Source organism: Pangasianodon hypophthalmus, chromosome 23, assembly GCF_027358585.1.
Source record: "Pangasianodon hypophthalmus isolate fPanHyp1 chromosome 23, fPanHyp1.pri, whole genome shotgun sequence".
Classification (NCBI taxonomy): domain Eukaryota; kingdom Metazoa; phylum Chordata; class Actinopteri; order Siluriformes; family Pangasiidae; genus Pangasianodon; species Pangasianodon hypophthalmus.
The window spans coordinates 11,568,478-11,596,051 of NC_069732.1; the positions used below are offsets into that span (position 1 = coordinate 11,568,478).

A 27,574-nucleotide genomic window follows, 5' to 3' on the forward strand; every position below is an offset into this window, starting at 1 on the left:
GTGGTTAAAAATGATATTTGTGCTTAACCACACATATTTCACTTCCTATCATGCTATCTGCCTAGCATGGCTCAAATGTGTCATACAGTACATAGCAGACAGGGAAAAAAAAAAGGCCCAGGTAGTCAGAAACTTGTCGAGTTTAATCACACTTCACTTCTTGACTGATCTCATAAGATACATCAGCAGATGACATATGGGGATTTCCAGTGATTCCCCTCTATTGTGGCTATAAGTCAAGCAACATGTATTTTCATTTTTGTTCAAACTGAAACTGAACTTCTGTTTGTTTACACACTTAAATAAATTCCCCATTCCAAAGTGTACCTCAATCCTCCACCAAAAGCAACAGCAATAACAGATTAAACAGAAGTCACAGGACGAGCCATGACTGAAAATAAACTGCTGTAAACAAGCATTTGGAATGAAATACATCACATTCCTAAGTAGAACAGTGTATGAGATCTGAGTAGTGATATAAGCAGTGACAAACAGTAAGACACTGTAATAATTAGATACATTAAAAGCATTTGTCATGCACACAGTCTGTAGGAGTTACCCTCTCGGACAATTTGGGGCATTATCTGTGTTTGTAATAATGACTTGTGATTCAGTCTAAATGATTCATTCTGTTTCAATACCAACTTTTCTCACTTTGGGGACATTAGTGAGGTTTTAAAAGTGTTGGGAGTACACACTGACTCATTCACAATAGTGGTCAAACTTTTCATTAATTACCACCCATGGGCAACCATTAAGTTAAAAAAAGTACTTTAAAAGTCTGTATGTGACATCACAGTATGATCTGTCTAGTAGAAGGGCAAAAACATAGCCTCCATTGTATATCTGATCATGTTGAAGAGGAACTAGTGCAAAGTCCCTTCCTGTTATTAACAAGTGTTCTAGTGGCTGTGGATACTAACCGATCACATACTCACACCGGTATGTGTAAGTACTGCACTGTAGTCTTATAATGAGATGTGGGAAAGGTGACAATTAAAGATCACCTTGTATTACCTCACATCTGTGAAAATCTGTGCACTTAACCACACTGCAGAAACCTACAGCTGACACCTATGTGCCCCAGAGATAGAAATTCTGCTTCTGACAGTTCCTCAAGCTCAGCTACATCACTCAAGTTATGCATAGGACAGTTTCTTTTAAATCCTGCTCATGCAATTATTTTTGTACATGCCTGTGATATTTTCTATTTGAATTGAACTAGTAGCCTAATGCTGCATTCAGCTAAAGGTAGTAACTCATAATTTCTAAAAAAGAAAACACCCCTCAACTTAGAAATCCTACTCAGCAACTCGGGATGGTCTCCTCAACCCCAAGTTGAGGTGAACAAAGTAGCAAGGAGTAAGCAAAGTAATACAACATAAATGAGTAATGCTATATATTCTAGTTGCTTTAGATCAACATGCAGACATATTATCTTTATTAAATGTATAACAATAACTATACAGTTTGCTGTTTTGAGGGGGTAATCACTCATCACGTTTAGCTGCCTAGCTTGTTGCTAACAAGGGGAACGTGGAGGTGTCCATTGAAGCTCAAAAGGTCAAAAAAGGGGTAAATGCAATTTCAAATTTCTGACTTCCCACTTCTGATGTAAGTCAAATTCAGCATAATTTAAACCACCATTAACAGCCAGTTACTGAGGAAGAGTAGATGAATGCTGTAAATGCATTGTACAGCACAGCATATTCAAATTAATGAGTGTGGTCTTTTTGTCCCCATCTGACTTCTCACAGACACCTCTATGAAAATAAAAGCCTCCCACTCGCTTTTTGTTGCATTCGTCTCAAGAACCTCCAGTCTCAACCAGAAGCCCTGTGAACTTTTCTGGAAAATTAAAAAAAAAAAAAAAAAACATTGTGCCTCCTACTTGTATCTGTTTACAACACATTAACTGTTCATTCCAAATAATAAACTAATGTACACATGTTCTGATTGGTGTGTAAGGAAGTAACTCTCCATACCAACAGGTGGCAGTTGTCTGTCTTTGTAAAAAGAAAAAAAAAATCTCTCTGTGATTCTAAGTCTACTGAAAATCATAATAATGCATTAAATAATATGCCACTTACTAGTATCTAGTTAGTGTGATATGCAGTTTTTGAGCGTAGTCAAATTAACAAATTAAATTATCCTAGCTATCATTTACCAAACATAGGTGTGTGTACTAGATAGGTGTGTGTGTGTCTTCCTGAGAATGTTTTATTCTTGTCCTGCTTGTTTCAGTTTCTCTTCTGCACTCAAGTGCTGATTGAACATGCTCAGTTGGAGCTGAAAACTACAGGCAATGAGCAACTGACAACTGATGATAACTGACAACTGATGGCCAACAGTTGCCCTGGTGTGTCAGGGCCCTAAATTTTTATGACTAATGTAATGAATGTGCATGCCTTGTGATCGCCTTGCTATATTGTATGGACCACCTGAACATAATGACATGTTTTTTTTCCTTTCTCTTTCCTTGGCTCACAGCGACTAATACTTCTGATTTATTATTAAAAGTCTGACTTATTATTTTTGTCCAAAGTCTGGAAAGTGTTGAATGTTTACACCCTGTTGCCCGGCCACAAATAAGCCCTCTGCTCCAGTTATGCGACATCTTTTCGTCTTATATTAGCTTTTTCGGAGTTTGATCCCTAACAGAGATTCTCTAACAAACTCTACACTAAGAATACAAGACTATACACAATGCAAAACTAATGATTAGCCAAACGCTGTGCAGCAATAAGGGATTGCAGTTGACAATAATAAATAGTGCTACAACGTCCAAAGTTAAAAATCAATGATCACACAAAGTTGTCATGTTCAGTATCAAAGTGTAAGTCAAATTTAACAACGTGCAGTCATTTGATATGAGTAAGATAGATGATAGCACTGCAGGAGGCCACTGTAAATAATTGGCATAGTCCCTGCGCATTCTGGAGGCATACTGCAGAGATGATAATGATGAACCCATGAATCATATATGAGTTGAATGCAAATACACATCTAATACATGAGCTAATGCACCATCTATGTGAGCATGCATCTAAAATAGGTCAACTGCTATATATTACCAAATACTCCACATCCCAGCTTCAGAGATATTGAGATACTGTTGTGGCCCATGCTAGGGTGTGTGTTGACCACAAACTGGGGAGGATGAGGTGAGAAGGGGTACAAAAAGACGGAATGAGTATGAAGTAGGCTGGTGAGTACAAACAATGGCCATTTTGTTCACACACTCCAAGCCAGACGCAGATCGTTTGACCAGTCGCATCACTACAGAGACCAGTCTTGTTTTTATTTGGGGAGACGGCTCACACACACCTGCTACGAGGGAGGGCAAATTGCATGACAAAGGGTTAAATAACACCCCCCCATGCCATAAATGCATAAAGCGCACATACTCACACACTCCCCCCACTCATGCTTGTAGGCTTTGGAGATGTCAGTTGTTAGTCAGGGGGAGGGGGTGTGAAGGGGATAGGCTGATGGGGGTCTTTGTAAGAGTGAGAGACAGAGAAAAGAATATGAGAGAAAGAGAGGGAGGGAGGATGGAACGGAGCGTACTATTTCTCAGCTGCTAAGCAGAGAGTCTTGAGTGCAGAGACAGTCAGAGTGAGAGAGATCATTTGGTAACTGAGCAGGAGGAGCGCATGAGCAAGCCAGAGGCAGGCAGGGAAAGGGACTGACACACACATTTCACACACACACACACACACACACATACACACACGCAAACACACACACAGCGTGAGGTTGACTCTAGTCGTGCGTTCAGGGAAGTCCACACAGCCGCTCACAGGGGAAGTGAAAGGAGTGCTGTTTTTTCACACTTCATACTCTTCCTTTGTATTCTCCAAACAGGGGTCTGCTCTGATCTTTTAGCTTCTCTATTTTCCCTTTTTGTCACCTATTTCTTTTTCCTGAAGACAGAGCAGGAGCACCGCTGCCTCCCTGTAAACCTTCTTGCCGGTAAGCAGCATCACTAATGCTCTTTCTCCATTTTTCAGTTCCTCTATCTGTCCCTTCCTCATTTGTGTCTCTTTCTTTAATTCAGTTGGTATCATTTTAGATGCAGCAGTGCTGTAAATTAGAGTAGAAGGTAGCACATGGCAAGCGATGGCAGCCGCTCTTGTTACCATGCCGGCATCCTCTTCAGCCAGACTTTAGAGAATTGCACCGGTAGAACGAGAGAGGGAGGGATGGAGGAAGAGACAGAGAGAAAACTGAGGGGTGTGCTACTTTCCTAGCAAGAGATCGGTCAAACAGGGCTCGTCCTCTTTCTCAGCAGTGCGTTGTAGTTGCAAATAGACACATAAACACATACATGTGCACACACACACACACACACACACACACACTCAGTAAAGTCTGGCATGTGCCTATGATGCACAATACACCTCAGTCTCTATATAAATACACGCTTTTGCAGTCATCCTTTAATATACTAATATATACTTTTATTTTCAGTGGTATAAAATGGTGCTGTAAAATTATTATTAAAATATAAATAACAGCGAAGTGAAAAGGTGTTTCAGTGTAAAACTGGCAGTTCCCATAACAACAGACAGTCTGTACTGTATGTCAGCTATTTCCTTTTACAAATGGCAACCATTTTGCCCTGCAAACCAGTTATTGAGCGAGTACCCCATTCTAGCTTTGTTAGAAATGACATTTTACGGCTCATGTGACATTTAGATTGGCATGCAGAGCATGTAGAGCTAATTAGCTTGTGTGTGGGTGTGTGAGTGTGTCTTTTAATCCCATGCATTCTCACACCTACCTAAAACCACCATCCTTGCAATAGGGGTGGAAATAAATGTGGAGCAAAGAAAAGAGTGAGAAGCAGGGAAAAAAATGAATGAGATGGTGAATGAAGGAATGAACCACTCCTTTTTTCCACTCATTTCCCTGGTCGCTGTGGTTTATTCAAACCACAAAAGAGAAAAGAACTAGATGTTAATGAAGTGGCACAACAAGAGATTTGATGGGTTTTGGTGGAAGTCTCAAAACCAGGCCTTTCAGGATGTGTGCTTTTCCCTTAAGCCTTATGAACAGATTCCCAGGTGTGTAATGAGTGTAACAGAGAATTTATATTGAATCTTTTTTCCTATTATTAATGTATATGTGCAGAAATTCACATAGGCACTTGACACAACACTGGTAAACTTATCAACTGCATCCCAAATATTGGACATAAAAATCAGTATAGTGAGGAGGTATATATGAATATCTATTATTCAGTGACATTTGAAAAAAAAAAGTCTTTATTCTGTGTCTAAATACTATGGCTAGCTGGATCTCAGGTATCAAATAGATACTAACAAAAAATATGTTAGCCTATGAAGCAAACCGTCTCAGGAGAACATTCCCCCAAATATACAAAATGAAAAGAGCCAGAACAGATATTTACTCGTCTGTTGCTAGGACACTCCCTTTGAACATTTTATAAGAGCATCCGGATTGGCTGATGCAGATGATGTAGCTTTCTTACCCCAAATCTCTCCCCTTCGCCCATGGAAACATGTCTGCCTGCGCTTCTCCTTCCATTCCTCTGATCTTTCTGCCAGTGGCTGTCTGTCTATTTCTCACCTCCATCCTCTCTTCAATTTATCTGTCTACTTGGTCATCTTGAAGCTGTCTCATTGTAATGATCACACTCCTGTTGGAGACACAGGAATCCTAATCCTTGAAAAACACCTTTCATTAGGTATGTCTATTCAATTTAGCAGTCATGAATAACATCCCATATTAGATTTTCTTGTGAACAAAAAAAATCTTGTTTTGACATGATGTAAAATGTACATTTTACACATCTTTCTCCTTCCTGCCTTTATAATTACTATTTGTCAGTCATGGAGATGCACATTAGGTATATTGCATAGTGCTGAGGATCAGACCTATGTAAGCTAAGAGGTGCAGAGATTTAGAGCATATGACAATAGATATACTGTATGCAAAGAAGAAATATGCTCAACAATTTAAAATGTACAAAAAGACATATGACATACAATGCATACACCATAACAGAAGTCTGTACAGTGCATATAATATGTACTTAAATAGAGTAAGCTTAATAACAGCAAAGAGATGCAGTGATGATGAATGTCCGGTAAATCTTGCAAATGAATGCAGAGAGGGCAGAAGCACAATAGCCCTGGTTCTCATGCCACATAAAATCCCAATCAGTTATTTCAAACGGAGGGTATGCATGCCATCATTTTTCTATTATCTGTTTAGACTGTGTCATGGACATAGTTGTTAGAGCAAATCTCACCTCATATTATAGCAAGATGCTGTTGGAGGAGGAGGATGCAGAGCCAAATTAGACAGTGGCAGATGTCATATGACAGTCATTGATAACTTTGCAAGAAAAATTGGTACTAAGCCCTTTTTTCACTGCATAACTTACTGGAACTTTTAGCCCCGGAAAGCTGGAACTGATTTCTTACTGGCAATGGGCCTAGCACCAAAGGTTTCAGTTGGTTTTAGTTTTTAGTACCTGCTCAAGATTGGCACCAACATGAACTACTGGTGCACAGGAATAGCAGAACTGTTCATTGTTGACTGGCTATGCAAACTGTGTCGCAATGACTATCTTCATATACACAGATGAACAGAGAATAAAAAAACACAACATAGCATTGTATAGCAGGGTAAACACAACATAGCATTGGTGCTGTTTATGTGTATATCCATTGGTGCTTCTTATGTGTATATGAAAAAGAATAGTTTTGTTTTCTGATCACATGGGATGCCAAACTTCATGGAGGTTTTTAATTTATTGAAATGAACTGGAAGCACCACAGGTAGTTTTGGCACCTCATATCTCCAGGATTCAATCCTAAATAAGTCTCTGCTCGGGTTTTCATGTGGTGGTTCTGCATCAAGTGAGTTTACACTGGTTTCTTCCTACCTCCCTAATACATGCCAGGAGATGTACAGGCTACTCTAAATTGCCCATAGGTGTGAAGGTATGCATGCGTACATATGTGTGTGTATTCTCACCTTGCACTCAGTTTTCCCAGGATAGGCTCTGGATCCACCATAACCCTGACTAAGATAAATCAGTTACTGAAGCTAAATGAATGCTATCAACAGTCATTTCAAACCACTTTAATTTCATCACCAAGCATCTTGCCATTATTCATTCATTGATCTTCAATAAGTACTTTATCTTAGTCAGGGTGGCAGTTGATCTCAGGAACACTGGGCACTAGGTGGGAATACACCCTGGATTGGACAGCAGTCCATTACTATGCACACACACATTCACACCTAGGTGCAATGCAGTGTAGCCAGTCCATTTACTGTCATGTTTTTGAGAAATGGGAGGAAACCAGAGAACCCAGATGAAACTCACGCAGAAACAGAAATGCAAGTTCCACACAGACTGTAACCTGAGCTCAGGATTGAACTGGAGCTGTGAGGCAGCAATGTAACCTGCTGTATCACTATGTTGTCCTCTTGATGTTACTGTAGGCAAAATTAAAAAACTTTGATTAACATACCTTTTGGTCAGTACTTTCCTTGCATTCAGCAGAAGCTAGTTAACCAAATGACCAGTGAAACAAATAAACAATGTTAATCCAAACTCAACAATGGCATTGCACACTGTAATTATGATACGGTTACTGTCATCAGTGTAAAAATCAGGTTAATGAAAAGAAAAAAAGAGTCTGAACTCTCTGCTGTTCATATTAAAGTGTTTATCCCCTCCTGTGTCATTGAAGAAGTAGATGATCTGGATTACTGTGTTTGGCTGAAAGGGATTGTTTTAGAGGGCATCTGAGAGAACAGGCCCAGTGGGTTTTATAGAGCTGGACTAAGATGGATTTTGAGTGCTCTGTTTACTGCACAAAGGACATGTAGTGCTGTGTGTTCTCAGTTTAGAGAAGATATGCTGAGCAGTGGTTTCTGGTCTCATGAACTACCCCTCTGCAGAGAACATGAGCTTGGCAGGTATGGAGGGTGAGAATCTAGAGAGCAAGTTGGGGGTGGATGCAGTGGGGGATGTCAAGGGATCTGTAGTAACCTTGAGATCAGCTTTGACTGTCACTGCTGCAGTGTGGATGTGTGTATGTAGGCATTATAGTGTGTGTGTGTGTGTGTGTGTGTGTGTGTGTGTGTATGTATGTGTGTGTTTGCATTGCTAGGTAAAAGAAGACTGTAGAGAACACATACATTCCAGGTTATCAGAGGCACTGATGTAAATTCTCCATTAGTTAATTTAAAGTGGTTCAAAATCCTGTGAGACCTGGTACATTACACACATCATACTATAAAAGAACAATAGATCTCTAAATGAATTAACATAAAACACATAGTACACAAGTAGTATAATGGGCAAATGGTGAATGAAACATAAACCCATAAAACAAACCCAAATTCCTAATTAACATGCCCCAACAATAAAATTCTGCCACTAGCCTTAGTTCACATAGGTGAATACTGTCAAATCCATGTCAGCATTGTGTACAAAGTTTCTGTATTCACAGCTGGACGCTTAAAATAACAGATCATAAAGCTGCCCAGAGTAGAGGCATATCTGTCAGTAGAAATTAATTTACTATTTTTTTGGTGTCCATCATATATTCAAATCTTTTTTAAACACATTACATGTAAAGCAAAACGTTGTTGGCTTGTTGCGACTTGTTGGCATTTGACTATTAATGGTCTTACAATGAAAATAACATTCAAGTTACTATTGTATAAACTGCATTTCCAGGTTCCTTGGTACAGTTCTAATTTTGTTTTCTAAATTAAAACAAATGTTAGATTAGTGGATGATTTGGAAGAATAAAACAAACAAACAAACAAACAAACAACATCTCAAATTTGCTAATTGCCAGTATCTAAGCATCTTGCTGATTCTAACTTGGCAGTTTCCCATAGCTTACTTATCATTAATATTAAATAAGTTGAATTAAATGGCTAAAAATATAACTGAACCATTAAGGCATTTCACACCACACTAAACTTAATTACAAAGACACAAATGGCCAATTAATGTTCAGGCTTAAGATATATAAAAGCGTATAAGTAAAGCTTTTACAGTTTCAGTTGATCATTAGACTGATACATGGCTGATCCACTTGAAGCAGTTTTTGGTAGTAGTGCAATGGTCACTTCTTTTAATATGGAAATAATTTTTTTAAATGTTTTTATTACCAGAGAATAATCAATTATTTAACCTTAAATTCTACTGCAGTTCTGCAACCAAGGTTGATTGCTAAGATATGCAACCTTCTAGTTTTTCACTCTTGACACTGAGTGGTCAAGATAGAGAGCTGCTCCACAAGCCTTGAGCTGTCAGTCTCTGGCAAGAAGCTCTGTTTCAGAGCCCAACACATTTGGACAAAGCGCAAAGAGCAGGTCTGAGAAGAGAGACACCCCTACAGGAAGGGCTAAAAATGACCATGTCTGATAGAGAGACAGCCAGAGAGCACTGTGAGAGTGCAGCATGCTGAGGACACACATTTACCAAGAGCTAGTGATGATACAGGATACTGGACATTATCAGAAACTGTGTCTTCAACCATAAACAACTTCCTTTAGATTTCCAAAACTTATCAGCATATTGTGTAGTAACTACAGAGAAAACAAATAAGAATTAATCTAATACATTATAAGATTAAGGAGAGGAATCATGGAGTTTAAGGAGGTTAATAACTGTTTCATGCATCATCAGCTATATAAAATGAGTCATTTATTGCTGTACAGTGGTACTGACCTCCAACAAGAGATGTACACATATAACCCTGTAATGTTATCATAATAATAATAATAAATATAGCAAATAAGAAAGGGAGAAAACCATATATTATACAAATCCAAACACTTTCAAGCAGCGCAATAATAACATCACATTCAATCGATTGAATGCGCTATTACTGTAGAAGGAATAACATATTACAATGAGCGCATTAATATAAATGTATGATTTGCCTTGCAGCCAGAACAATGGATAGAACTGCTATAATAAAAAATGAATCAAGTCCTTCTGACCAATCAGACCAATTTGATCATAATGACATTTTTTTTTTTTTACTATTCTAAGGATAATAAAAATAGCAAAAAAAAGGAGGGAGACAACTCCTTACATATATTATACAAATTTGAACACTTTCATTCAAAAGTCATACATGTGAGGGGAAAAAATTGATTCTCCAGCTAAATTTAATCCAAAACTATTGAGAATGAAGCCATTTCAGTCATTCAGATTTTTAGTCTAACAACCTTAAGGCAACAGCACAAACCAATTTGCATGCTATTTTAAACACTCTGGTCTGCTCATATTAACATATTTATTATCTTCTTCATTGCTCAAGGGGTAGATGAAACTAATCTGAAGTGTTTTGTCTGCCTGAAAACGTTTGGGTTGGAGGGAATTTTAGAGCACAAATCCCAGCAGGACTGGCTAGCACAGAGCTTCTCATCTCCTCTCATCTCTCATCATCCGTCTCTCTCTGTGGCCCAGGGCAGCCGAGCGGCGGGCACAGAGGGCAGCCTGACAGCCATGGCACCTCAGTATCGGAAAAGCGTGCAGTGGATTAAAGAACAAGCTGCTGGCACAGATCCAAACAAGACTCTCAGAGAGATCAACAAACTCAAAGATGCACTTTGAGATTAACGAGCATGCTTTTATGTCAGTCATGGTAGTATGTCAATAACGGATGTGAAAGATATGTTCTTTCCCTCTCTTATCCACTTACATAGAAAAACTTTCATATAATACCCATTCTCTTCATTTTCAGACTCAGCAAGAGTCAGGTCAAACCAGTACCTTAATCAAAGGCACAAGGACAGAAGCTTTTGTCAATGAGTCTAAGACATGTAGCTATATATAGATTGCTGATTTAACTGATGACCTTGAGCAAATGTGCTCTGTCAAAAGGGAAGGAAGAGAATAAAAATTGATTCGGATGGGAGAGGAGATAGATATACTGTGAAACCAGGGTTGGTAACATTTTTAGTAATTAGAATAATTAATTTAAAAAAAAAAGACCAAATAACAAAGGAGCAGATGACAAATAACAGAGCTCTCTCCCTCATGATATTTTGCAGCAAAATTCAGAACAGTGAGTATTGCAATTTAGGCATATCATGGTCTTTGATATTTTGAATGAAGTTCATTGATATTGTTCAAGTAAGCAATAAAACATGATGGGCCAGGCTTTTATAGGAAAATAAAGAAAACCCCAGGGTTGTGTGATGCAGCCTGATGGAAAGCAGACTCACTGTTAAGTTATTTTCCAATAACAGCATGTCCCAAAGTGTTGTTTTTTTCTTATACCACAGCAATTTGACAATTTATTATTGAAAGACATATGATACATTTAGCCTTTAATAGTTACATTTAACACTGTGGAACTTCCACAAGACACGTTAGTTCCTGATATCCTTTATTAAAGAAAATATAAACAGTTGTTTCCTCACCAACCTGTCTTTTTTTCTTGAATAAGTAAACAAAATATAGCCTTATCATGTTACCAAGAAACTGGAAAGCATTGTCTTCTCAGTCCTGATGACTCTCCTGTGGTGGAAAACCTACTGAATATTACAAAGCGTAGACATCTAAAACCCCTTCCATTAACGTTAAATAAATATCTTCTTACAGAAAATTTGATCATACATTTGTCTTTGTTAAGTAAAAACAATCAACAATTTTTTAATCCTTTTGAACAGCTCATTCAAGCAGCTCTATGGTAACAGCACATTCAATGGTTTGACTGAGCTGTTACTACAGAAAGAATAATATATTACAATGAGCGCATTAATATAAACCTGTGATTTCCCTTGCAGCCAGAACCATGGTCAGAGCTGCTGTAATAAAAAATGAATCAATACCGTCTGACCAATCAAACCAATTTGATCATATTTACATTTTTTTTTTTTTTTTTTTTTTAATAACACTTTCCTTACATTGTTGTTACCAAAAATGGATTGTCACCAAAAAAAAATCCTCAGAGGCAATTTGATTTTTAAAAATGCAGAACTGTAGCAGAAGAAAGCCTTGAGGCTTCATCACACTCTTTCAAAAGCTAACGCACGCAGTGTGAAAACCATGCATGCAAGTGAAACTCTTTCAGTAACCCAGTGAAGCAAAACAAAACATCTCATTATGCATTCTGTTAATTGTCTTTTTTTATCATAAGAAAAGTAAACATGGCATTGATATCTTGAAATATTCCAAAAATCTGCTAACCTTGAAACCCAATCAATGACTAAATGAAATGAGTCAAAACATCAAATGAGATTTTTTTTTTTTAAATGGTCAGATCCTATACACTTTGAGCTCAATTCTTAATGCTGGTAATCAATTGGCTTTTTCATGCAGCACCATTCTCTGATCACAGACACTGAGGATGGAGAGAATGTGGGGGGAAGGGTGGCACAGTAGAAGCTCCCCCTACCTTCCTGTCCCTCTCACACAATTCTTCCTAGTGCTAGCATTCACTGAGGTTGATGACTGGGCGTCTCAGCCCCATAGCATCACGTTACCAGTCAGTCTAGTCCCGACATTGCCACTTCCCATCAGCTGCAGAGCTGAGCTCTTTGTCTGCACTAACCTCCCTCCCACTGCCCACTGCGCTAAGCTAATGTTCCATCCACAGCACATCGACCATGCTAATGTCCAGGGGAAATGTGTTCTCCTCACATCAGAAAAAATGGTGGGAAAAGAGGAAAGACAAATGATCAGCACCTTTCTCGCTTGCACAAAATGAAAGACACTTCACTCACTGACAAGAATTAATGCAAGAACATATTGCGAGAGAAAGAAATAAGCAGCCAGGCATCATTCGCTCCTTTCCATCATTCTGTTTTTTCATTATTTTCTAGAAAAGGAAACACACAATTTAAATAGCAAGAGAGGCGAAGTTAACATGGCTTGTTATATTACCTGATTGTATCTTTTTTGTGAAGCAGAACCTTTGATATAGCAAGTGGATAGAGATGTACAGTGCCATGAAAAAGGATTCATCCCCTTCTTGAGTTCTTCTATTTTTGCATATCTGTCACACTTAATTATTTCAGATTTTCAAATAAAAATTAATATGACAAAGACAACCTGAGTAAACTAAAAGTATCATTTTTAAATAATCATTTCATTTACTGAATGAAAAAAGTGATTCAACACCAACTGGCCTTGTGTGAAAAAGTAATTGCCCCTTAGTTACTCAGACAAACAATTAACCAAATGTAACTGATAATTGGGATCAGTTAGACTAGACACACCCAGGCTTAATTACTGCCTGCCCTGTTGAATCTAAATATCATTTATATAGAACTTTTCCAGTAATCTGAAGTAGTGGTTTCAATGTACAGAACACTATGCCATGATCGAATGATATAAAAAGCCATTTCTAAGGCTCTGGGACTTGAGCAAAAACAGTGATAGCCATTATGTCCAAATGGAGAGATCAAGGAAAAGTGGTGAATCTTCACAGAAGTGGTCCAGCCTAGCAAAATTCCTCCAAGAGCGCACTGACAATTCATCCAGGAAGTCACAAAAAAGCCCAGAGGAACATCTATGTAACTGCAGGCCTCGCTTGCCTCAGATAAGGTCGGCATTCATGACTCCACCAATAGAAAGAGACCGGGCAAAAAAATTGTATCCATGAGAGAGTTGCAAGGTGAAAATGACTGGTAACCAAGAGGAACATAAAGGCTCATCTCACATTTGCCAAAAAAAAAAAAACACTTTGATGACCCCCAAGCCTTTTGGAAAATGTTCTGTGGACTTTTTGCAAGACTTCAGTCCCCTTACATCTGGTATGAAGCTAACACAGCATTCCATATAAGAACATATCAGTAGTCAAACATGGTGGTGGTAGTGTGATGGTGTGGGGATGCTTTGCCTCTTCAGGGCCCAGGCAACTTGCTGTAATTGATGGAACCATGAATTCTGCTGTCCTGAAGGAGAATCAAACCGTGATCTGAAGCTCAAGCACAATTGGGTTATGCAGCAAGACAACGATATGAAGCACAAGAGCAAGTCCACCTCTGAGTGGCTCAAAAGAAGTAAAATAAGGTTTTGGAGTGGTCTGGTCAAAGTCCTGACTTGAACCCCACTGAGATGCTGTGGCAGGACCTTAAACTCATGCTTGAAAGTGGAAAGTGCAATTTCACAGAATTAAATTAAATTAAAAATAAGTGGGCCAAAATTCTTTCACACTGATGTGAAAGACTGATGAAGAATTTGGCTGCAGTTGTTGCTGAAACAACAAGTTATTAAGTTTAGGGGGCAATTACATTTTCACATGGGTGATATAGGTATTGCATAACCTTTTTCCTTGAATAAATGAAATGATGATTTAAAAACTTCTCCTTGTCTTATATAACATTTTGAATGAGGATCTGAAACCATTTGCTGTGACAAATTTGCAAAAATAGAGGAAATCAGGAGGGCCAAAATACATATTCACAGCACTGTAGATGCCGTACTACTATAAAAAAAAATTGCAGTATCTATAAAAATAAAAATACATAAAAAATAAGAATGAGAGTACTGTTGAAATTGACTACTTCCTCAATAATATAACTAAACAAGTCGTGGAAGTCAATTATATATTACTCAGCAGAAAAGCATGGTTTGGGGCGTGCTTCAGCAACAGACTACTGTACAAATATCATATACACATTTTCTTTTCATACTGCAACATTAAAAATGGGCTTGTGTTCACCGTGGCTAGGAGAAGATTCCATATAAATATCTCACTCTTGTGGCATTCACTGTTTCAGAAATCAAAATTCACTGATAGTTGTGATGCCATTTGGTTTGAAGTCGATGTTAATTCTAATGACTGGAAAGTGTCACTTAAGTCATACGGAGGTTTTTTTTTTAAATTTTTTTATTTTTACAAATTTACTAATGCAACTGAAGAAAATATTGACATCCCTGATGTTTTCTTCTTGCTTTCACTGTCATTGTGCATTTAAAAGCCCTACCAGCTAAGTGCTAGCTAGTTAAATCGATAGCCTTAGTCTTTATATAGTTAATGCTTGGTGTTCTAGAGCTAAATTTTCATGACTTTAGCTACAAGTGGCAAGCGTGTCTCGAGTGTTCACCATTTCACATTAATAGAGCCCTTGAATTCCTTTTAAACGCAGCATCCGTAAGTAAAATCATCATATAGCATCAATATTCCTTTCTCTCTCTCTCTTCAGGTGGTGCTAACTGCTAAAATCAAAAACAAAGGGACTGTAGCTCTCTGCTCAAAAAAGACACAAGGAATCAAATTAAAGCTGACGGCTGCACATTTCACAGAGGGTTGGTCATTACAGTGCTTGTCTCTTAGATCTAACCGTAATGCAATGACCAGGATTTATTGGAATATTGAGGTGATTATTGTCAATATCAGAGGTGAAAAAGGCTGACCTTGCTGTATTATACATCCCACATCATAAACAAACTAGGCAGTCTATAATATTTAATCATTTGTGGCTCTGAACCATTAAGCAGTTCACTGACAAACCCCATAACATTTGATCCACATACAACTCAAGGTCTCAAAAGCATCTTTTGACCTGTGATGACCCTGTACGGCCCTCAAAATGTATTAACAATACTGCCCAGTCAATACACTCACTGTAAATCCATCAGGGAACAGAGAAACTGAACTCTTCACAGTCTGGCATTTCAAACACCACTTGGACAAGGATGTGTGAGACATAAACAGAAGAGACGTTATTATATCCAGTAAAAAATACCATACATCCCCCATCACCCCAAAGCACACTGCTCTAGTTCTGTCACTCATGGTGTAGTGATAATGGTTCATGTTAATGATGATGCTGAATCGGGACTGTGGTTCATGTGGAGCAGTTGTGCGGTTCAGTGTGAGTGCGGTGCACAGCAGGACAGCAGGTTGCTCATAAGCCATGGCAACAAGCAGAGCTGTTTGTGTGCTATGATGAATATTCTTTTGGATTTATGGAGTGGACATTGCTGCATTATGCATCAAACTTATTGGCTGTGGCTGGTGATGATTTTGAGTGTGGAGTGTGTGTGTGTGTGTTTTATTTAGATGTGATAAGAAATTTATAGACCACAGTTTCACGTTATGTCACAAAGCCATGATGTCTATTAGTGTATATTTATTTAGGGTTAGTATACAGTTAGTGCATAGTTTATGTTAGGATGTAACTGAATATGAATATATTATTCACAATGAAATAAATAATATGTTCTAAACAGATGCAAATGCAGATACAAATAGTAGATATACTACAACTAGGTATACTATAATACTATGGTTTTTTTTTTTTTCATATTTCTTCATATTTTTTCATAAGTTCATATGGTCTGGTTAAGACTAGATTTATGCAAATAGGGACTGGGGGCAGAGTTGTAGGGCTTATATTAAATTTTAAAAAAGAAGAACCCATCCAGTTTTGGCCATTTCCACTTTGGGTTGAAATCAAAAATATAAATACAGTTATGAATATTTGGAGCATTAAACAGATACAGATAATGTAATTGTGTAATTACACCTCTAGTTTATATACAGATGTGCCAGCAGATGTTTGGATGTATATCAATAATGAAAATTGGTGGACAGAGTCAATAAGGCCTGTTTGCACATCACTGACCATAGAAAGTTTGTCTTTGAGTCCATATATTAATGTCTTCAAGCAGGAGGAAGAAAGCCATTGGCATTCATATATGCTTATGTCATTTTCCATATTTTGTTAGTCAGTGACTAACATGACTTAACCTGACAGGATTTCTGAGAGGATTTTTAGTCATATTCATAAATGTTCATTATCTTATAATGTTAGCAATAGCTAGCTAACATAAGCTAACCTGACAGGTTTCTGACATTATTTTATCATTTACAATCATGTTCACAATCTTCCCTGAAATGCTAGCTGGCTGATAAACTAACCAGACAAATTTTCTTAGAAATTTAAGCATTCATAATCTTCATGGCAAAAACTGCCTAGCTAGGTAACATAAGCTAACCTGACAGGATTTACGAGAAGATTTTTAAGTCATTCATAAATGTCCACATCCTACACTACTAGTATTAGCTGGCTAACATAAACTAACCTGACAAGATTTCTTAGAAATTTTAAAGTGTTCATAATCTTCACATGGCAGCTAACTTATGAAAGCATGACATGATAACTGAGAGGATTTTCAAGTACTATTCATAAAAGTTTATAATATTCACTGCTAATGCTAGCTAGCTGATAAACATCAGATAAATCGGCAAGATATCTGATCTTAAAACAACCTCTGATAGCTGCGTGCCTACTCAGGAACGTTTGAAGGGTGTTTGAGTTCATACTATATACATTATAGAACATCTGTTTTGCTTAAAAACATGTTCAGAGACCTGAAGTCTACTGACAGACCCTCCTCAGTAGAGTTGAGCTGCTTGTCCTTTGAGAATTCATTAGCCCAAGAATTTTCTGGGAACTTTGTTGTGAAGTGTTGTTTTATGTTGGATTTCCCACTGGAACTATACACTACGCTGATTGCAGACTGCTGAAAGTTTTCCTATGCATCATGCAAGCGTGACATGTAATAATCAATAACAACACTCATATACACTTACATACTCTTGGCAGGAACTACAGAGTTTAGAGAAGGTGCTTTTAGTGAGATGTGTGCACAAAACGGCCAGTAACCTAGACACTAGAAAATCTAAGACATTTCTTGCCAACTTTATGTCTCCATTATTAACAAACTGTTCTGGGCTATAATCCAGTATCATTTTGTTAATTGAGAAGCTATGTCTTAGAAGCTAAGTCTTCTTTCAACACAACAAATGCACCGTCTGTCTTACAATAACTAAAAGCTTCTACATGTCAACACTGAATATTCATTTGAGTTTATTATTTGAGTTTATTATTGCTCAAAAGCCAAAAATAAAAAAATTGTCACTTTCCATTTCTACAGTAGATGCTCCTAATGATGTACGCACAGATAAAAAAATAAAAATAATAATGTATGTCTAGATAAAAATTATCACTTTAATCACACAAATTAGGTTAGGTTCAACTTTATTGTCATTGTCAGCGTACTAGTACAGAGAAATATGTGCGTTTCAGCATGCATGTATCTTTTTTTGGAGAACAAATGTCCCCATGATGATAAGAACACATGCAAATTTTGTGGTTGCAGGTCCCTGTGAAAAAAAAATCAACTTTTATTTGAAACACTAAAATAGTCAAAGGATTTCCTTTCGGTTGCTGAAGTTAAGGTTTGGTGTAGGCACGTAGGATGTTGGCTGGTTCCCATGAGAAAAGCTACTTTACCGTTTATTAAACAAAGTAAAAGAGTCAAAAGGTTTCCTTTTAGTTACTGAGGTTCAGGTTGCGGTTAGATTAGCTGTGTTAATATTTATCTCAGTGGTAAGTCCTCACAAGGATAGTTAGACAAACGTGCGTGCGTGTTGCACCTTGGTTGGTCAGTGTTAGCACCCTGTGTCTCTGCTATCTTTTTCCAATCAATTTTCTGAAAAGAAAACCAGCAAGAACAATATCTTCCCTTCTCTCCTTCAGGCGGTGGATGCTGATGCTGTGATACTGGCAGAGGAGCAGACAGGCCCCCAGTGGATGCAGTAAAGTGCTCTTGGAGGAACATTGCAAGCAAAGGTATGAGTATGAAACTGGCCAGCTGTGGCCTGTGCATCCTTGTGCAACTAACCCATATGGCACAAAGAATGATGGAACAAGGGTGCTGGACAGACAGATAATAAAACATAAAACCACAGAATGCATATGTCACTTGCATTATCTACACATGTTGTTTCACAAAGTGGCTGCAGAAAGGCCATAGCCACAAAGTAAATCAAAATGAACTTGCTTTAGAGCCAAAGTAGTGCATTTAAACAACAAAAAAACATACATACCTATGTAGAAGCAAATGTCTTACACTAAATTCTACAAATAAATACTTAAAATTAAAAAAGTTATCTGCCCATAGAACATGACTATTTCAAACTTGAAATTGAAATTGCTTGAAATTGAAATTTAATAATCATACATTTGGAATATTGTAATCTTATAATAAGAAATATTAGATACATTTGACTGTATGCAAAATATATGCACTTGCTATGATGCAATCCTTTTGCGGCCATGGACAGAATATTTATAGATAATGTATATACTGCACTAATGTGTAAACCAGAGCATGGCTCGATTAAAGTTCAGGAAACTGGGCAAGAGCAGGCCTTTGGTCTGGTTTTAGCATTAAACACTGATGAGGCAGAAGGCATTTTCATTCTCACAGTAGTTAGACAAGGCTGTGACTTCTCGTCTAACTTCCTCTTTACTAGCAAGGAACTTTCTCTCCGCACCTCACCATTAAATATATTTAAATCCAGCTATGAGGTGCCTATTATTTATATTTATTCATTTAGCAAACGCTTATATGTAAGTGCTTCTTGTCACAAACCTTAACCACAGAGCTATCAGCTATCACTGGCTGCCACTGCACACCATACATAGTTGGCATTAATGATTTATCCTTTCCTAATATTGTATACGCACCAAGCATAAAAAAGTCTAAAGAGACATCTAACAAAAAAAAAGGAACAAAATGTAGCATTGGGAGCTTTCAGAGGTTTTTTTTTCTTTGCGGAAGCTAAATCGGCATCGTTAGACAGAATTCTGTTTAGCAGACTTTTTTGTCCACAGGAAGCTGCTGTTTAAGCGTTCACATAGTTACTAAACCCCAGGCCTAGTTTAGGGCATCCTCTGTAGCCCACACTCTTTTTTCACACAAGACCAAAAAGTAACACATCTATCAGTCAGACACACACGCACACCCACATACATATACACACACACACACACACACACACAACCACACACACCATGTGCCTTCAAATAGCAGTCACAAAAAGAGAAGTGTGAAAAGAACAGTGTCATGCTGAGTGCAGAGCGGCTTCTGCACAAGTGCACAGCTCTTATAAGGCTACACAACACATAGGCTGACTGTTGGTAAGCACATGGTTCTGCTGATCTGAGAAACACCTCAGTGTCCAGCGGAGGAAGAGAGTGAGGAGGAAGAGGCACAGCATTGTTACAAGAGAAAACTAGAACAAAACAAAGAAAGGTGGGAGAAGGCAAGCGTATGTTGGCTGGTAGGTGATAACAACAATAGATGTCATGATGTCCGCGTTATGTTGAAGTGCGTGCTGTAGAGCCATAATTAACAGTTGTCGGTTTGCTGAGAAATTGTCCTTGATGACAGAAGTAGCAGAGTTGACATTAAACTACCTCTCTCATTCTCGGTTTGAATGGTGGATGGTGCGCCTTTAAGTGCAGCAATACTAAAAATAACTCTCCCACTATGTGTTTTGGCTAAATTTCTCTAATGAACATGAAAAATAATAGTAATAATATTTATATTACAGAGATTATCTTTATGTCATTTATACTTAAAGAAATATTAACCAAAATATTTTCCAGTAATTAATATATAAGTTAATATATGAATATAAGATATATTGTGTATTTTGAGGTGAAATTTCAAATCAGATGCTATAGGAGCAAACGATTTGAACAATATAGATCAATGGACCATCCATTAAATAAGCAGTGAACAGAATATGTAGGATATTTGCTGCCTTCTCAAACTATTTTTTTTTTTATTTGGGAAGCAAAATGACATCCATCATGTAACATCAGCCAGGTATACTGTAGCTCCTATGCCCCATTCCTTGTAATAAGTACAGGCGAAAATGAGGAAGCATGGGGCTGATGAAAGTCCCAGCTAGCAAAGAGGGAGGGGGAGAAAGCTGAGCAATCCAGCCATGGAAACAGAGCTATACGGCTAGTTGCCAGGAGACGGGCAGTGATAAACCGGCTGGGAAATGCTATCTCTGTACTGTGTGTGTGTGTGTGTGTGTGTGCGCGCCTTTAACCAACATACTGCATCACCATTTGATGCAGAACGTAAGGCTAGCTGCCATTTCAGATAACATTTGTAAAAGGAGTCTCCTAACACGTCAAGCATTTATTTTCAGTCTTTCCATTTTTATATAGCTGCAGTATGGAGATATGGTATTAAATCTTTGTATGCTAATGAAGTTTATATACATGTGGAATGCTAATATGAAAAAAGAAGTGAACCCCTGGAACCCCTGTAGATATTTATTATCGTGAGCCTTCTACATGCTTAATAGCCATGGTAATTACACACAGTGATAAAATGTAAAATATAAGTTGGTGGCTGATCTGCAGTAGACTGAGAATCCAGTGAATTCATGGGGTCTTCATGACTATTGGGTTAGATTATATTTTTACAGTAGAGTTGATGAGGGTTTTTAATGTTTTATGATATACCGCATAGGGGTGCAAACCACAGGTTTCCACTCGACACAATACCATTTCAATTCATAAGGCAATGATTCAAAATTTGAAAATAACACTGAATCTGCTACATTACAATACAATTTCGAGTCATAAGGCAACGATTCGATATACAGAACTGTGCAAAAGTCTTAGGCACATGCAAAGAAATGCTGTAGAGCAAAGATGCCTTCAAAAATAATGAAAGTAAATGTTTCTACATTTAAGAAAATACTATAAAGAGCAGTAAACAATAATAAATGAAACAAAGTCGATATCTGGTGTGACGACCCTTTGCTTTTTAAAAAAAAATTAGGAGTCACAATTTGTACAGTTTTATAAGGAAATTAGCGGTAAGTTTTACTGAACGTCGTTTAGAAGCAGCCACAGTTCTTCTGGAGACTTTGACTGTCGACTTCTTATTTTTGCAGTGAAACCCAGCAGCCTTCATTATGTTTTTTGTGAAAAGTGGTCTCTTACGTAATATTCTGCTTTCTTTACTGACATACAAACATTTTTCTGTTGCATTTAATTTTGTGCTGGAAAACTAATGTTTGGAAATCTAAAATGATTTTGTAAAAATCTTTAACAAAGTTTGTACTAAAAAAAATATAGGATGCCTAAGACTTTTGCACAGTACTGTGTGTGATATTACCACTGAATCTGCTACAATAAAATACAGTTCACTTTAGGAAAATTTGTTCAGAATCCGAGGTAGGCCTACCGTTTGTTGGCGAATGCTGATGATGCAGATAAAGACTATTTTTAAGGTATCAGAGTTATGGACAAATCACCTTATTGGCCTATTAAATAATTTATACATTAGTTTAAAAATAGAATTAAAATATTTTTTTTTACATCAATACATCGATTCAATCGTCTGATTATTACACCCCTAATGGTGCATGAGCTAAATCATCAGTAATCTACTCCCATAATTATCATATTACATGCTGTAAATTATTATGCATATAAAGATTTTTGCTTAACCTTAAAGTTTTTAGGCATCTGGTGGTACTCAGAGCACACATGAGAACCAATGGGAATAACAAATGGATTCGCCTTCATTTAAACCAAATAATTATGGTGGTGTGGTGAGCTTTCAAAATTTAATTTGACCAAATATAAAATGTCATTTGTAAAAGATTGGAATTTTAATGAGAGAGGACATAAACTACAGTTATTAGGCACTAGCAAGAGTCCATATCATATGGTGTATTACTTTGATGTGAGGAGTGGAAAAAATGGGATGTTTCAATCTCACCCCTTTGCAACTGACCTACGTTTAATATTTTTGTGTATAATTACTGAAACCCAGGTATGAGAGACTTACTGTATTATATATGTATGTATATTTTCAGTAGTTCTGGTCATACTAAGAGCTGAAACACAATGAAATGGGCATATGTAGTGACTCTTAACAGGGACCAAATATTTTTGAGCTTGAAATCATTTTGAGATGGTAAACAGATTTTTTTCTTAAATCAGATTTTGTGTTTGTAACATGATATTCACAAATCTGATATAAAACTTGTTATATACTATAGGGTGCATGTGATTCATTATTTCAAAGTAGCTAGTAGCTGCTACTAATGTTAGAAAACAACAGAACAATTTAACAAGGTAAGGTGCAAGATTTTAGCAGGTTCTAGAAAAACAGGAGACACGCTGGGAACTAAAAGCAAATTATTCTGGAGTGTTAATATAGATTCACCACCAGTTAAATTAGGATATCCTCATCACTTCACTGAATAAATGACAAATGGTATTTCACTTTTTACACCAAAGCTTTGAGTTTTTGCATTCCTAGCATACTTTTATACAATGCCTTACAATTGCATCCACATACTGCTAAACAAACCTAATTGGATACTGAATATAAATTGGAAATCTGATTGGATATGTCTTGAGTCACACTGATCTTTTCTGAGACATTTATTCATTGATATCTCAATCATAACTGATGAAGTTTAAAGATCCAGATCCAGTTTAAAGAGAGACATTAATGTATTAATATGATTCTTTAATGCTGTCAGAATGTCCACGTTTCATATAATATTATACATATAATATTTGATCAAATAAAAGTTGGCATGGCTCTTGCACATGTTATACAGTTATAGTGCTGAAGTCAAAACCTGCCTTCTGAACTGCTCTTGTGATTAAAAAAAAAAAAAAAAACAGGTTTTGTTGCCTTGTACTGTATGCATCTGTTGTCTCCCTTGCCCAGGTTTGCCAGCCATGGGGAACCTCATTAAGGTCCTTGGCAAGGATTTAGAGAACTGTCCACATTTTTTTCTGGACTTTGAAAGTAAGTGCTTGTTGCTGTGTGGTGTGTTATATCTCAGTGTGTGTGAGAGCTCGGGGTGGATGTGCTGAGGTTGGAGAATGGAGGGATTGGAGGAGGTTCTGTGGGTGCCTGCACTTGTTCTGAGAAATAAGAATGGAGCAGGGAAGAAGAGATGTATTGCTACACCATGACATCACACCAAACGCCCCAGTCTTCCTGGTCTTTGTCAACACTTTTTAACCCATTCCATCCACACCTTACGCCTTGTATATGCCCCTGGTGTCACACATATCTGTATACACACACACCACACAGATCTCCATGACCCTCCATCACCCACACATGTCTCCCTTCTTTCTGTTCCAGGGGGCTCATGGGGAATCTCCTGAAAGTGCTGACTTGCGCCGAACTTGAGCATGGCCCAATAGTTTTCCTTGACTTTGAACGTGAGCTCATCAGCTTCTTATTTTTTGAGTTTTGTTTCTTTATTTTCTTAGCGCTGCTCATCCCCATTTGCGTCCATCACAGCTTTCATTTCCTTTTTCCCTCTGTTCCTCTATTTGTTCATAAATTGCTGGCATTCAAGAGTTTCAATGTGCAATGTCCTCCTACAGTGATCAATTTTTTTCTTCTGATTTCCAGGTCTAGCATGATGCACAATCTTTTGCAATATCTCAGGAATGCCATGCATATATTGAAAGATATGCTATAAACCCATCTAATGTCATTTCTCCTTCTTTCTCCTCACTATTGGTTTCTGACTACGCATATGCCCATGTTATTTGTTCATCTGTCAGTGTGTGTGTGTGTGTGGCTGGCAAGGTGGTGTGACTGAATGAGTGAGAGAAGCAAGCATGTTAATGTGTATGAACTGAGGAAGTGGGAATTTCCATTTCTCTGTTCACTTTTTAACTCTTATCCTTCCCGAATAGCTCCTCCTTTTCTGAAACCTCCAGTCCTTTACCAGCTCCACTTTAACATTTCCTCTCTGGTCTTTCACTAACTTCATGTGCACAATACCCAGTGAGCTCAAACAGGCTGCTATCCAAACAGCACTCTGCAAATACTCAGCTCTAATGAAGTAATGTATAACGACACAGCCTAAGCCATTGAAAACAAAGCTAATTACTGTCTAATAGTGTAGGTGAGATAGAGATTTGTATTATGGTTATTTAGAATGTAAATAACCATAAAGCACTCTGAAAGGATGGACATGGACAGCAGCCTGTTCTGCTCTGTACTATACTATTTCTGATGCAACAGGGAATGGCCACCTCTGTCACAGTTCTTGGTTTCCTTTCTCACAATCCCAGTGATTCAGCACCTGAAGGAACAAAATACAATTCACTGCTGTCAAATGAAAGCTTCCTACCTCCAGTTTTGACAGCATTCATTTTACATAAACTGAAAGTTGACACTTGCCGGTGTGTATTCAAGGTAGATGTAATCTAATCAAATCTACATCTAATGCCAGGGCCACACTACAAAATGCAACCGTAATTGATGTGAGAGACCCCAGATATAATGACAGATTTCACAGATTTTTTTTTTTTTTTTTTTGCCTTGGCTTGTCTTAGGCATTAAACTTCTCACACTATAAGATTTGTCCAGAATACAACACCACACACTTTCAAATTATGCTCATAAAGAGTCCACACAGAGTCCTGACCAGTGATCCCATCTCCCAGAACCAGAGATTTTCAACAAACAAGATCAGATTAAAAAAAAAAAAAAAGGACAACAGTTCAGTTGTATACATTAAACTATTAAATATCTTAAAATGTTTAATATTTACTCTTTTAAATCATGGCTACCATGACTAGTCTGTGTAGACTGGAGTGTTTTAGATTGGATTTTACTCACTCCATACCACAGGAAGATAACTGTTTTCACCTTTTGCGATTCTAGTGGGGCAAAATGTCCTCAAAATTGGCCCAATCATCCTCTAGTGTGGCCAAGAATAAGGAAACTAATTCAGTTTAATTCAGAAAATTTAGTTCCCTTGTAGTAAATATGGCAAAGCTATGTATAAACAAGCATAGGCAAAAAAGGTAAAATATATTTTGATACCTAATACAAAATTAGATGACTAGGACGAGCACATTTAGTGTGTATGACTGGTTGCATGTGTATAGCCCTAGGGAAGGCACTGTGGTACAAACATGTACAAGTGTAACTGTCCAAACAGGCACAGATGGAGAGACACAGAGTCAGAAAGAGAGAGCAATACTATAATATGCTATGGCACACATCAGAAATACAATATCTTATACTATCTCACACATGTTAAGCCACTTGTGAGATATTTGGAAGCAACTGACCTTTTACTAGGCTAAAATACACCACAAATATATCAAATCTTTGTTTCCACTTCTTGTTACAAGTAAAGAATTGGTAAACTGTAAATACACTGTATTTGAACCTATGAATAGAGTGCAGATAAACTGGACAGTGGTGGTACAATGTTTCCACGAAGTCCCTGTTTAGTCACACCAAGCTCAGAATCTCAAATCTAACTGCTCATTCAATCATCAGTCCCCTGAAAGCTATTTCAACCACAACAAATCCTCCAATATACTCTAATAAAATCAAAATCCTCCTAATGTATTTAGACTTGGAAATAACACCATAGTTATTACCAAACTAATCCATGTGGATTTAAAAATCTCTGTCTCAATGCCTTTGGACAAAACACTCTCTGTGAGATAATAAAGTAATAATACCACCAAAGTATGGAGTAACTATTCCATCAGGGTCAGAAACTGGGCGTGGTACTTAGTTTACTGCCATTTCTGTGAATCAATAGTAATGTGACTACTAGTCCAGTTAAACTCTAAACTATTGGCTTCCAAGGAGAAAGGAACACATACAAGGCTATGTGTGACAGAGGTGATAAATAATCCAGAAGAACCAGTAAGAATATTGGCTGTGTTTGACTTTAATCTACATTGACGTCCATAAATTGACACCGGGACCATGTTTGATCTGCAGATGCCCAACCCACAGAGGCGGAGACGGCCGTTTGGAATCAAGTCAGCGCCGTTCTGGAGGAGGCTCATGGTATCCTAGCAGAGTTACAGTCCTACAGCGGAGCAGGGCAAGAGATAAGAGAGGTGAGAGCATGTCCCAAAAGTAAGCAGTTCTCAGCCACACAGCTGGAAATCTACTATTCAATTCTGCTTTAGGAATAAATATTTTTTCTAATAGGTTGGTTTTATAGGTTTGGTTGCATATATTTGCATAGTACCAATGGGTACATGGGGTGTATTCAGCTGTGAAAACTCTCAGATCCTGTAGATCAAAGCTTGCAGCCAGTGGAAGCTAATTTACAGAAAGAAGAAAGGATCAGTGCTGATGTCTTTCATTCTAACTCTATTTACTCACACTGGATTGTCAATTCTAACATAGCTATTACAGATGTTTGGTCTAAATTTTGTTTGCTCTTTTCTTCAGGCTATTCAGAACCCCAATGACCTCCAGCTTCAGGAGAAAGCCTGGAACGCTGTGTGCCCCCTGGTGGCCAAGCTGAAGCGATTCTATGAATTTTCACTCAGGTTAGGTAAGTAGGTGTCCAATGCTCTTTTTTTTGCAATTTTTTAGATGAAAGGATAAGTAAGATTAGGTGACGTGGACACCACTTGTGCCAACAAGGCATCAGTGTGCAAATACACTAGCAGGATGTGCCTTCCCTCTGGCGCAGATGAAAGATTTTTCACAGAAGAGTCGCCATGGCTACCGCATCCGGCAGAGTGTAAAGGATGCAGAGCTTCCATGTCCTGTGCATGGGAGGATAAGAATTTAGCAGATTCAGAGGCTAATACAGCTAGCTTACCACTTCTCCCTTGCCTATACTGATGAGACAGTAACGCAGTGCTAAATCTGTGTCATGGGAATGCATCTGACTCAGGAGAAACTTAACACACACCAAGTCAGTGAAATGATGACTGCAGGAAAACAAAAATGCTT

The 27,574-nt window shown here is 37.8% G+C and overlaps 1 protein-coding gene across 4 annotated transcripts in view; it reads left to right on the forward strand.

Moving 5' to 3' along the window:
* Positions 1-3,526: 3,526 nt before the first annotated feature.
* The window catches only part of fam49al (family with sequence similarity 49 member A, like), a 30,052-nt gene continuing 6,004 nt past the window's right edge, over positions 3,527-27,574 (forward strand). The window contains exons 1-5 of one of the 4 annotated variants that reach the window (XM_026929711.3): positions 3,527-3,975; positions 18,520-18,612; positions 23,549-23,629; positions 26,600-26,721; positions 27,062-27,167. In XM_026929711.3, coding sequence (XP_026785512.1) covers positions 23,560-23,629; positions 26,600-26,721; positions 27,062-27,167 — 298 coding nt within the window. In that variant the 5' untranslated portion in view covers positions 3,527-3,975; positions 18,520-18,612; positions 23,549-23,559. The other 3 variants (XM_053228524.1, XM_053228525.1, XM_053228526.1) reach the window with 3 other exon arrangements.